General features: G+C 39.5%; 1 protein-coding gene across 2 annotated transcripts in view; it reads right to left on the bottom strand.

Moving 5' to 3' along the window:
- Smr (nuclear receptor corepressor smrter) overlaps window positions 1-11878 on the bottom strand; it is a 172027-nt gene extending 160149 nt beyond the window's left edge. For both annotated transcript variants that reach the window (XM_089733833.1, XM_089733834.1), the window contains exons 1-2: window positions 8381-11878; window positions 2826-3009 (exon numbers count right to left, since the gene is read on the bottom strand). Coding sequence is in view for 1 of the 2 variants with exons in the window: in XM_089733834.1 (XP_089589960.1) it covers window positions 2826-2863 (38 nt within the window). In the remaining variant the exon portion in view is untranslated. The remainder of the gene's footprint in view (window positions 1-2825; window positions 3010-8380) is intronic.
- Window positions 11879-13527: the final 1649 nt, after the last annotated feature.

Raw genomic sequence — 13527 nt, 5'->3', positions numbered from 1 at the left:
GTGACAGCGCCGCGTGTGATAAGGGTTACTGAGCCATCTGTTTCATTCCATTTCGGATCCAGAGGGGCGAGCACGAATGACTATCGATAGTATTCGTATCGGTACCGAAAAAAAAATTATATAGGATTGAAACAGCGCCCCTACCGGCTATAAAAAGAGTTTCTTCCACGGTGAAGGAATAACATCGTGTAATAAAAATCAAACTCGTAAAATTGTAATTTGCGTAATTACTGGTGGTGGGACCTCTTGAGAGTCCGCACGGGTAGGTACCATTGTAACTATACTGAGATCTTAGAACTTATATCTCAAGGTAGGTGACGCTTTTACGTTGTAGATGTCTATGGGCCCCAGTAACCGTCAAGACACTAGGTGGGCTGTGAGCTCGTCAACACATCTAAGGAATAAAAATAAACCCTAGCTAGCACTTACAATGTCTATCGCACAATCTCGGTAAATTCTCATGCTAAGAAAACCGACAGACTTAATTCTCTCGATAACTCTGTGTTACCAGCTCTCATCATAAAATGAAACTTTATCCTAGACTCTCACGTTATAATGAATATCATTTACACATTAAGAAACTCTCAAAGATATAATGCGTTTCAAATGAGAATGTGCACGGACCTGCGCCATATTGTGACGTCATAGCTAAAATATCGCATCGAAAAAAATAGGTAAAGTCAGTAAAAAAAGGCAGGAATTTTTAAATATTAATTTATAATCCAAATCTTCGAGTTTGCCGATTCCAATCATCCCACTGCTTGAGTGACCATCATCATCGTCGCTTTGCCTGACACACAGACCTGCGCCCTATAGTGACGTCATAGCTGTAAAATTCAGCAGCCCGAATGAACTTACTATCGTTTTGCAATCGAGCCGTCGCGTTCTCGAAACTCGAAACTCATAATCGAGAGCACGAAAACTGTTTTGACATGCGGTCACGTAAATCTCGAAGGCTATCTGGCTATCGAGTACTGCCGTCTAATGTAACGATCCGTTTTCGTATCGAGGACTCGATGCATTTACATTACGGATTCAATAGATTTTCGTGCTTGACATATGTACAGATGCGACTATGCCTTTAGTGTGTCGCTGTATTTAACGAAGGAAGGAAGGAACATCATTCTTCCAAATTGAAATGTTTTGAAAGACTTCATATCGCTTTTATTGTCTATACAAATAAATAAAATTGGAGTGTCTGTTTGTAATAATAAAATAATTACTTTTTACTAAATGCGTACGTATATATTACCATAGTACATATGCCATGTTTTTATTTTTATTTTTGTTTGTCTCTGTCTGTTTATTCCGGCTAATCTTTGATCGTGACGAGACTTACTGATAGGTAGCTGATGATATAACGAGTACCTTAGGCTACTTTTTTAGACTAGCTTCGCCCCGCGGCGTCCCTTGCGGTACGACAATAACCGCGGGTAACATCGTGGGATTCAGCTATCAATAATACAATTTAATGTTTCCAAAGCGAAGCGAGGGCGGGTCGCTAGTATTATATAAAAATAAGTATCTTTAAATGACACATTCTCTTGACTAAACAGTTTTATTACGTTACTATACACTATCCTTTACGATATTACGAGCTAGTGTAATTAGGCGATCAGAAATATAAGTTCCAGAGTTGTGGTACAGGTTTTGGGAACTTGTGGGGTTTACAGTTATGGAATCTGGAAGGAAACGGTTAAAGATTATTAGATAGGCATGAATTTTTCGACGATCCTATTAATAATTATCCTATCCTCTTATTAACAGCAAGGGTAAAACGATCTTCGTTAATCTTTCATGTAAAAAATATTGGACTGCTTTCGAGCTAAGGGAGTTTCTTCGGGTTGAGCCCGTGAGCTCACCTACCCGACCCGGCGTAGCTGTAGTGGCCTTAAGCCGGCTACACACGTAACGATATAGCGTTACTATTTCAGACTGTGCAGATAAATCGATCGTTCCTAGTGTCTCCACACGCCTCCGATATCGGCGTCAATCGTCAGTTCTCCGCAGAAGCTTACGAAAGAAACATGTCATCCAGGATGGAAAATGATGATGCCCTTGCGATATTAAGCCTAGTTATGTGTTTAAAGAAAGAAAAAAATGCTTTCGGAATATGTTGTGGAATCGTGTTCAGATCCAAGGTGTGATCAATTTCAACTTAAGTGTCACGCCAACGGTCCGGTAATTGTTCAGAAATAGATATTAATTATGCCTAATACGCAAGATTCCTTATAAGGAAATAATTATAAGGAATTATAATGGAATGTTTGACGATAGCAGTTTTATTTATTAGAAATGTTTGTTCAACATTCGAACAACATAGCGCTTGCTTGCTATTGGGTATACATTGGTATGCGTCAAGGACATGTCGAATGACAATTGTTTTTTTTTGAGCATCGCGCCCCAGTAATGGTCGCAGACGCACTGTTCGTGCGATCATTTTATATGTACCTAGGCCCAAGTTGACTTACACCAGCCTTTCTCAAAGTGGGCGATAATGCCCTCTTGTGGGCGCTGCAGGCCTAAAGGGTAAGAGACCCAGAAAAAAAAATGGGGGTGTTGTGTAGAGGTTTGGTAGACGATTTGTAATTTCATTTAGCAGGACTCTTAGACACCGACTGAGCTCTCGCTATAGTGGTTTTTAAGTAGGTTAAAAAATGGGGGGCGCTAAATAATAATTTATTCTCAAAGTGGGTAGTAGACAAAATAAGTTTGGGAGCCCCTGACTTACACTAAAACACCTGAACCATAATTGCCAATCGTATCCAAAACTTAGAGCTTATATAGAAACGAGGTATAGTTGATGTGTTTATGGTGAATGGTACCTGTGCATTGGCTGTGTCCTTTGTGAGTACTGCGCCATTGGCGTCGGGCCGGTGGCATGGCTAGGCGGCGCGCATGCCTGCACGATGCAGATCGCTAGCTACGCGCCATCTCGCGCGCCCTCTCGCCTCGACACACACACACACTGACACACACAACAACACCGCACCACACTGCACCGGCAACCTGCGAACAAACATACAAACGTTCACTTACCACGTAACTTTACACTGTTAATTATTTTAATATTTATTGCTTAGATGGGTGGACGAGCTCGCAGCCCACCTGGTGTTAAGTGGTTATTGGAGCCAGTAGACATCTAGGATGTAAATGCGCCACCCACCTTGAGATATCAGTTCTAAGGTCTCAGTTTATGTACAATGGCTATAATATACGAACTGCCGATACAGTTAATGTATGTCGTTGTTTCTGTGCTAGCACCCAAATACGGACTTGAAATGTGTCTGGTCCTAAAATCACGCTCACAGTTTTCAGTCCAGCCGAGATCATGGCGTTTGTAAGCGCAAAATACCGGGAATTCATGAAATGTTAAGATCCCGTTAAATAATACCGTGGTAATTATTGTCTGATAGGTTTTTATGGGCTTAAACGAGTTGATCTCGACCGATCTCGTATTAACCTGGTCACAGGAGCCTTCGAGACACTTCGAGACGTGAGTTTGAAGTCGTGTTTACGTACTGCATCGGTGTAAAAAATTACAGAATAGTCCTAACCAAACGGTGCCATTGGCTTTTCTCGGCGGATCTTGTCAGTGGATTTCAATTTAGATCAAACGGTAGATTCTGCGAAGAACTGCTCTTCCTCACGACCAGTGTTAGGATACTTACTGTCTCAAGTCGTGAGGTCACTTACCAGACATAGGGTATTTGGGAATAGCCTTTTAGACTACCAATGAAGGCCTACCACCACAGATAGAGCTGGCGATCGCAGATACTCAAAGAACGCTGTTGCCTATACCCGAATCTCTTGCTTGCCTGTTACTACACCCATTTAAAATTATGGAATAGTGCTATTTTAGTAGACATGATGACACGTATAGTGAATTCATTTAATTCCATCGACATAAAGAAGAACGGCCTTGCTTACGTGTGCGGCCACAGTCTCGACTTGAGTGGTGACATTAAAAATCCATTATCATCTACTGTATGGTATTAAAGTAAAATATTGAAACAAATTCTCAACGGTCGATTCCGATTAAGCTGTGTCAAGCTAAATATAAATTCAACGAACAATTTACCGTGGAAAGCATTTTATATTTAACCTGTGTGTACGTATAATCTAGAACATTCCATTAGTTGAGTTATCAGTTAGAAGCTCCCAAGCCCACTGAGTTTCTCGCCGGATCTTCTCAGTGGGTCGCGTTTCCGATCTGGGGGTGTAGATTCTGCGAAGCACGGCTCTTGCTAGGTTACGTGTTAGCAACGTCGTCAGGTTTGAGCCCCGTGAGCTCACCTACTAGTTCGGTGAATCTAGAATAACCCCTCGAGGTTACTAGATTACTTAAGACTTAGATAGAGACCTTGTATTGCTGCGTATATTCCTTAACATTTATAGTAAAAGTCACGTGGAAAACTCAAGCGATTCTTTCCAGAACCTTCTGGCTGGAAACATCGTACGACATGTACACGGAATAGGGCTCGGGCCGCCGCCAGCAAAGTCCCCGTAACGATCTTAATTATGTCAGTAGGTCATCCCATTGCGTATTGAAAACAAGAAAGCGGCGGCTTGGTTGTGCCCCGGGAATTTCCGACGTCCATGCGGGATATTGGAACAGTGTGCTCAGTGCGAGTTTTTTAACGTTCTCTATAGCGTAAAAGATAAAAAATTGTATGGAGTTGGAACGTTTGCCTACGTTTGCTGCTAGGGGTGTTGTTCCAACTGCATACAAATTTGAGTTAATTTTTACGCTATCGAGAACGTTAAAAAACTCGCATTAAGCACACAGGTCCACTGATTACAACGTTTGTATATCTAAATAGCGACCCGCCCTCGCTTCGCTTCGGAAACATTAAAACACATATGAAACAAAAAAAAAAAAAAAAATTAAAAAAAGTAGCCTATGTTCATCAGGGACAATGTCGGCTTCTAATGGAAAAAGAATTTTTCAAATCGGTCCAGTAGTTTCGGAGCCTATTCGAAACAAACAAACAAATCTTTCCTCTTTATAATATTAGTATAGAAGACACGCTTATATTTTTACCAGTATTGTATTTCCGATATAGTGCTCGGGAGTTATTTTGGTTTTACCGACAGCCTTTCTAGGAGTAAAAGGTACGTAGGGTAATGTGTAAACAAAAAATACTTAACGATTTATCGTATGATTTAAAAGTGTGCAAGAATATCGTAACGACTGATCGTACAGCACAGACAGTGTTCGTCAGTTAGATTGTTTCGTTAATTTCTGATATTATGAACTTTAATCAAACTGAGTTAAGGGAATTGGTTATTTTCTAATGGACGGTCTTATCGCCAACGAATATAAAATATATTCATCCGCACTTTATACGCATTAATAGAGAGTTGATTTATCGACGGCTCAAACTCAAAGGTTTAAGGATAACTCAAAAACTATTTAGCCAGATTTTGATAAAATTTAAATGGGACCACAGGACCAAGAATCATCAAAATCAGTTCCAAGATAAACTAAACAAAAAAACACAACCAAATCGACAACCTCCGCTTTTTTAAAAATCGGTTTAAAATAGTTCGATAGTCGGTTCATAGTTCTTTCGAGAATTTCGAAATAGATTTTGTTAAGTTGAAGATTCAAGGGCATCTCAAGGAAGATTCTAGGCTTTTCACGACAAAAACTAGAAGGTTGTTACTAATCGGTGCGGACTCAGGACACCTCTACCTCCACGTTTCAACATAGGAATAAAGTAGAGGAAAAGGAATTGTGATATAAGTTATTATTGGTTTATAGATAGATAGATAGATACAGATTTTTCGCGTGAGACGCCCTGGCTTTGTGTCGTATGGTATAAATAAAATTTCGTATTAAAGAACCCGTAATTGTAAAAACGTCACATATAACTCACGAACACTAGTGATGAGTAATTTTTTAAACAATTCTTAATACCTATTAACACGAATTAATTTTAAGAAAATATTCTTGAATTCGATGTCTCGCTCGCTGGAAGCCGTCGTCTAACGTTTTATGACATCATGCAACATTATCATCTACAATTCGTGCGTTCACGAACCATTGGACTAATATATTTAAAAAAAACGTGACGTCATTTGACAGCTGCGATCATTTTGACAGGTGAATTAAAACGATTTTTTAATGCATTATTTCTAGAATCAATTTGTTTTTTTTTTGAACATTGCGTTTTGGAATAATTTTCATCATTAATATTGAGATGATAACGTAAGTGCCTAACTTCAAAATCAAGAACTTGTGGTACAAAGCACTTTAAACCGCAGGCTATAACCGCGAAACTTTTCGCTGGAGCAACTAAAGAGGTGAGTCTAGAGACTTTTATATCTACCGTTACGACTTTTTTAAAGTACTCTTGTTGTTTTATTATTATTGCTTAGACAAGTGAATTAGCTCACGGCCCGCATAGTGGTTACCGGAGCCCATAGACATCACCACCCGCCTTGAGGCTTGAGGTGTGTATCTCAGTTGTATAGTAACCACGCAATTTTTGTTTACGGGTTACATTTTTACTATACGATGTTATTCCTACATCGTGGAAATCATTGGTGAATATCACGCACGAGTCAAGTCAGTCAGTCAGTCAATCTTGTCAGTCAAGCATTATTTCAATAGAAAAGTTGGAATCCTGCGATATTTGAACACCAGCATAGTTGCATCGGTCGATACGAGTACATCGGGCATCTCATCATCAAGAATACATATTATTATCGAAAATTTCATGATTTTTAGTTTGTTAAATATTTTTATCAATTATGATATGAGATTGAACAATCAAGTTCCGAGAATTGAAGCACAATACTCCTCAAGGTTTACTATTTTAACTATTTTAATCAACGCATATTTTGTGTGTTATTTTTACGTATGGAAATAAAGGATATTTTTTTTTTAATTATATTTTTTTAAATATTTTATTTTAAAAAAGGTTTTTATGTTTTTACTGCCCGCCTTGTGTTTTTTAGGGCTAAATTTCCAAAAAACCGAGTCGATCATGAATGGAGTCACGTCATTTCTAGTTTATGTCGCTTTTACTGGCCTTTATTGTAAGTACGAAAATGTATCAAAAAATAATTTCGGTTAGCTAATCTCACTCGATGGTTTTATGGAGTAACACTGAATATTAGGTATCACATAATTTATCACATTCAATGGCCTCAAGAATAGAATTTTCTTTTATGGGTTTCAGGAACAGATAAACGAGTTAAACAGAACTCGGGCTACGGCGTGACTCGTGTTAGGTACTAATGAAATAGCTCATCATCATCACCATCATCAACCTATAGCAGTCCACCTCTGGAAATAGGCCTCTCCAATTTCACGGCACTGATCACGATTCTCGGCTTCTCTCATCCCCAGCTCTTACCACCCATCCTGGATAGATCGTCACTCCACCAAGCCTTAATGAGCTTTGTATGAAATTGATTCTATTTTGAAATTTTTAATTGGTATCGTATTGTCCTTTGAAAGCGTGATTGCTTCATGGTAGAAATTAGTAAGATCCCTAACATTAGTAGGTTACTACCATTACTTTTAACGATATTAATACTGAATAATGTTCCATTTAAGTTTTCTATCTGCATATATGAGTAAGGAAAACGTGGTCAGGGTCAGGTCAGCATTTTAAAGAAAATTAATTATTTTACAAATTTTGAGTCTGAGTGTGTATTTTAACTTAAAAATGAAGGAATTATTACATTGTAACTTAGGAATAGTCAAGATCTTTGCAAGTATAAGGAACAATAGCGTGTTCCACGCTCTGTTTCCAAATGTTCTAGAATTTGTTTTCGACGCACTCACGCAGGTAGGTAGGAGGGTAGGTAATTTGATTGAATTATTAATGTGAACGACAATTAACGACGATGTCTTTTCGATCTACGCAGTTTACATTCGTTTAAAACGCAATTCCAACAAAACCGGTTCTTCGACATACTTTTATGGCGTGAAAAGATACAGGACTGAAACACGATTATTTTTTGATGCGGTGTTCGATCGAGGTTGGTCATTCACCGCGCCACCATGAGCGACCTGGCACTCTGTGACGGATGCATGCGCTATTTTAACTTGTGGCCAAAGGGCATTTACGGACGAAAATACCAACAAACCACCGCACTATCACGTTAGGCTTATCGTTATGCTTACATAAGAGATGTCCTCAGCACGTGCATCAGCGCGACGTTCACACGCTTTTATATAACCCAACTAGCCCAAGGTTCGAGAGAAAACCACTCAACATGCTATTTTACGCAGTTTATTTTGACTGAATCGAAATTATTGTGTCATTCGAAACAAATAAATTAGAAACTTATAAACTCATTCTCATAATGCCAATAAACGTATATGACATCTAGCCATAGTCGGAAACATTATAAAACTCACCTTTTAATGGAAAAACTTAGTTGATGCTCCGAACGGGACTTTGTTCACGGACAACAAGCACCGACACGAAACGAACACTAGAATAACACAAATAGAACAAAAACTACTAGTTATACACATTCACCTAAAATACCCTGAGTTACACATAACTTTTTAAGTTTGACGACGCGTTTTCGTAGTTTTCGAAAAGTCCATTGAACTGTTTTGCTCGAAAATTTACGTGCAGCAAAATTATAGATACGGAATGGCAACGCTGTATAGTCGACGTGTAAGTTGCGCGGTCCGGCCGCGCGGTGGCGCTTGAGCCGGGGAGGCGGAGCCGCGCGGAGGGGGAACGCGAGCGAGATGCCACACAAAAGTACCACGTCGCAAGATAATACTTTTTGAAGGTGTGCTTATGGTGTTCTATGTCGAAACAGTGATTGTTTAGATGGCAAAGACAGCGGAGGACGGTGGCAAGCGTCGCAGCGAGTGGTGACCTTTTCAGTGTAACGCGTCACCGCGGGTGGCGATAACACGAGGTCGTCGGTCGAGCGTGCGACGTTGCCAGCTCGTCGCGGCATTCGTCGGGCCCAAGTTTCCACAAGATTACGAAAGTCGGCGAAATCCCTTCGATAGGTACCTGACTGAGTGGCGAGTGTAGCAGCCTAGTCCTAGACACGATTCAGAGCTAACCTACATAATGTATCAAGCGTATAAATTATCCAAATAAATGTACCTATCGTAAAATATAAACAAATCTGAGTTTGTTTAAGACAGGCAAACGAATAAGATTTTTGCTTGTGATTTAGGCGTGAGTTATTAACATTACGTTTCGCTCCCATGGCGTCTTTTCAGGTTTCCCTTTTTTTTTACGAAATAAGACACCCCGGGGAAGAATTTCAGAGGCTCCTTTAGCTAGCATTGCCAAAACTAACATCGTCGGGTTTTTCAAGACCATTTTGTCGTTCGTATTGTATAGAATAAACTTAAAGTATTTTTTTTAATAACTGGTTTTAGCACAGCCAGGTGGGGCAGGTGCTCTAATAGAATATGCGGTGTTGTGTGCACATCTGTAGATAGATAGACAATGTTGCAACACTTGCAACTGCTGTGGGACGATACATTATTCGAAGTAGTGTTAAATCGCTTTTCATGTATAACTCTGTAGAATATTGTTAACAAACATCGTAATAACTTTGCTGCTTTTGTATTATTGACATAATTTATTAATAATATTTAAATATAGATAGTGCTTAATAGATTATTTTGTCGCCGAGAAATTTCGACGGCCTAAATCAAAGTTAAACAAAATTATATGTTATAAGTACACACTAGATTGTTGATATGATTTAAAAAAACAAAACGTAAATTATTACTTTTTTTTTAATGCTTAAATATTTATGACGTAGATAAATAATAAGGTTATGTCAACAAATTACAGTGACAGGAAATGTGCCTATACCTATACGAGATACCTACATATATTTTTATGATTTCATTTTTCATTAATAAGTGAACATCTCTGTCTCGCGGCAGAAATTGGTCAGATCGTGGTACCTACCCGTGCGTGCCTACATTTGGCCATATCAACAAGATATTGCTTCAATTAAATACGTAATTTCCGTGAGATTTTCAATGAACAAGGAGAAGCGATGAGAACTTTCTAGAAACCACCATTTTGAGCTCTCGTAATGAATGGATGCCCTCTAACTAATTAATCTAAAACAGTGATTCTCAAACTTTTCTTGTCGCGGTACACTTTTAACGAGATCAAAATTTGACTGCGCACAAAGAAAAAAATTAGTTTAAAACCTATTTACCTACAATACTATGTAAAAAGTATTATATTATTTGGACCTATATTATACTAACGTAAAATTTGGTACACGCCAATGCCGTCGCACAGTTTGAGGATCCCTGGTCTAAAACACGAAAATCATAATGTTACGAAACACGTATATGTACCTACACAGAACCAATCTTATAATTACGCAGCGACTGAATGGCGCCTTTGTATATTATGATCAAATTAATGGAAACGTACCGTTAACAGATTGATTCACGTTATCACTACCTACACTGATAATTCTTTTCTAAATTCATTTTGATTTTTACCAACAGAAGAACTCTTAATGTTATTGAGACTTTTATTAGGTAGCGGTGGGATGACGAGTTGAAAGCCCACACGTTGTGATGCTACCAAAGCCCATTGGGTAGGTACACAACGTGCATGCTGTTTGCCTTGAGAATAAAGTGCCAACGTCAATCCCACAACACCTTTTAAAATGGAAAAGTGATCACTCCGCGATCAATATATATGTTACCGGCAATCTGTATAATACGGTATTCTATACAATACCTAGACAATGTATAGAATACCTAAAACGTTAAGGTAATGTATGAAATATTTTTCATTTTATACGCTGCCTAGGCATTCTATTCATTCTAGATACTCAAAGCCGCAGATAGGCAGAGAATCTACGCTTTTGAGATGTGGTGCTGGCGACGCGACGTATGCTACCGAATACCATGGACGGCCCGCTGCACCAACATCTCTATTCTCAGGCAGCAAAATAGAAAAGACTCAACGTCTGTCCACAACCTGCCTACAAAGAATATTGCGGTATTTTGGTCATGCTGCACGCAGGGATACCAGCAATTTTGAGCGCCTTGTGGTGACCGGTAAAATAGAGAGAAAAAGGCCTAAGGGTTAGAGGTCCCAAACGATGGTCGGACCAAATAGCGGAGGAATTGAGGGTACCTGTCAGCGGCGCTCTCCACCAAGCTACAAAACAGGATCGATAGAGACAGCTGGTTGACGGAACCGAACGGAGTCACGATCCTCAGCAGTGAGGAACCGATCGAAGAGAGAGAGAGAGAGAGAGATGCACTCTATACAATACCGAATGCGCTGCCGGCAAAGTGTGTAAAAAACGATAGCAGGTTTTTTTTTCCTACCTATGCTGATAGCTTTAAGAGGCTATTTCAGCTTCACCCTAACGTGTGTAGGTGAGCTCACGGGGCTCAAATCGGAGTGTTGCTAACACTGCTCTAGTAAGAGCAGTGCTTCGCAGAATGTACCACCGGATCGGAAACGCGACCCACTGAGAAGATCCGACGAGAAACTCAATGGGCTACGATAGCAGGGAAGGGGGAGTGCGGGCTGGCAGTAAACGTGTTGCGACTTGTTAAGTGTTCATGTCTTAAAAGTAAGATTTTATGCACTTCAAAATGTCTCAATAGTCCTTCATGTAAAAATAATAAAATAAATTTTTCTTACTGTATTCTGAGAAGCCAGTAGATCGACTTCCTATTTTTACAGAATTGTTTTGTTGCCTAAACTTTTTAACTGATTACTTATGAGTAAATTAGATTATATGTTTGTTAGCCCAGAAGAATTTTAAGTTGAATGTTATTTGATTGTGATTTTACTTTAAATACCTACCTTTGAATAAAAATTGTTTTAAATCAGAACTAACTACTTACTAATTGTTAATTTTAATAAAGTTGATTTTAAGCAAATCTAATGTGTTATTTTTGTCTTGTCATTTTATACCCTTGTACTTACTTACTTACATAACATTGATAAATATAGGCCCAAATATAGTTATTTTACACTTTGCCGGTGGACCAGCAGGTATTCTATACAATACCTAGGAATTGTATAAATTACTTAGCTAAGCTTTATACCGGAAAATAATATAATATTTCATACATTACCTTAACGTTTTTGGTATTCTATACCTAGGTATTGTATGGAATACCTGAATTATACAGATTGCCGGTAACATATACAGTAGATACATCAGAGCTTCATCACGTCATTTCGGATCCTCCCGATCCACTAACGGTGTTTTTAGGTACCCCAAGCACCGGCCATCGTTCTCGTCGAACCCGTTGCTCGCGACGAAGGGCTCGACGAGTAAATTAACCCACAGACACAGCCCACTGAGTTTCTTGCCGGATCTTCTCAGTGTGTCGCGTTTCCGATCCGGTGGTAGATTCTGCGAAGCACGGCTCTTGCTAGGGTTCGTGTTAGCAACGTCGTCAGGTTTGAGCCCCGTGAGCTCACCTACTAGTTAAGGTTACGCTGAAATAGCCTCTCAAGGCTATCGGCTTAGGTAGGAAAAAAAAAGTCACTCTCTGTGACTTTGATCCTTGTAAACTGTACTCAGTTGTGTGATTGAAACAATAGACACATCCCAGAATTTCTCGCCGGATCACATCGGATTTTGGTTTAAACGCTTTCGTGATGGAAATTTTGATTTAAAGAATGAACCACGTGGAAGACCGCCCACACATGTCAATAACAATGAATTAAAAGAGACGGTGGAAGCCGATCCGAGCCAAACTACCCGGGAATTAGCGGCATGGTTTATCGTTACCTTACCAGCATAATTGCCTTTAATGGCGTCAAATCAATCAAATAAAAAAAAAAGAAAAGTGGGTGCCTCGTGATTTGACTGATCTGCAGAAAGAAACGCGTGTTGAAACTTGTGTTGCTTTGTTGAATCGATGTAGAAATGAAGGAATATTGGATCGAATTGTGACATGTGATGAAAAGTGGATTCTTTGCGATAATGTCCTTCTTCAAACGAGGCTTGTGGAGAGTATTAAGCGGTAGGCAGCGGCTTGGCTCTGCCCCTGGCATTGCTGAAGTCCATCGGCGACGGTAACCACTCACCATCAGGTGGGCCGTATGCTCGTCTGCCAACAAGGGCAATAAAAAAAAAAGATAACCGTAACCGCAAAATGCAATGGCTGACCCCAGATCAAACGCCGCAACAGTATCCTAAAGCAAAGCTTGCCAATAAAAAGGTAATGGTAACTGTTTGGTGGACTCAGTATGGTGTTATTCACTATAGCTCTCTCCGATATGGTCATGCAATAACGGTAGATATCTACTGTGCCGAACTCCGAACAATGATAGCAAAACTTACAGTGAAACAGCCCCGACTCATGGATCGATCGATGTTCACCATTATTGCTCCATGATAACGCGAAACCTCATACAGCACGAGAAACTATTTTAACTCTACAGGAACTGTGATTAGAAACTATTCGTCACCCTTCATATTCGCCAGACCATGCTCCAACGGACTACCATTTTTTTCGTGTTTTGGACAATTTTCTACGTGATAAAAAGCTTTCTTTCTAGGAGGCAG

This window comes from Bombyx mandarina, chromosome 16, assembly GCF_030267445.1.
Source record: "Bombyx mandarina strain Sakado chromosome 16, ASM3026744v2".
Taxonomy (NCBI): Eukaryota; Metazoa; Arthropoda; class Insecta; order Lepidoptera; family Bombycidae; genus Bombyx; species Bombyx mandarina.
Note: the sequence above shows the minus strand (reverse complement) of the source record. Positions and strands in the feature narration are given on the sequence as shown.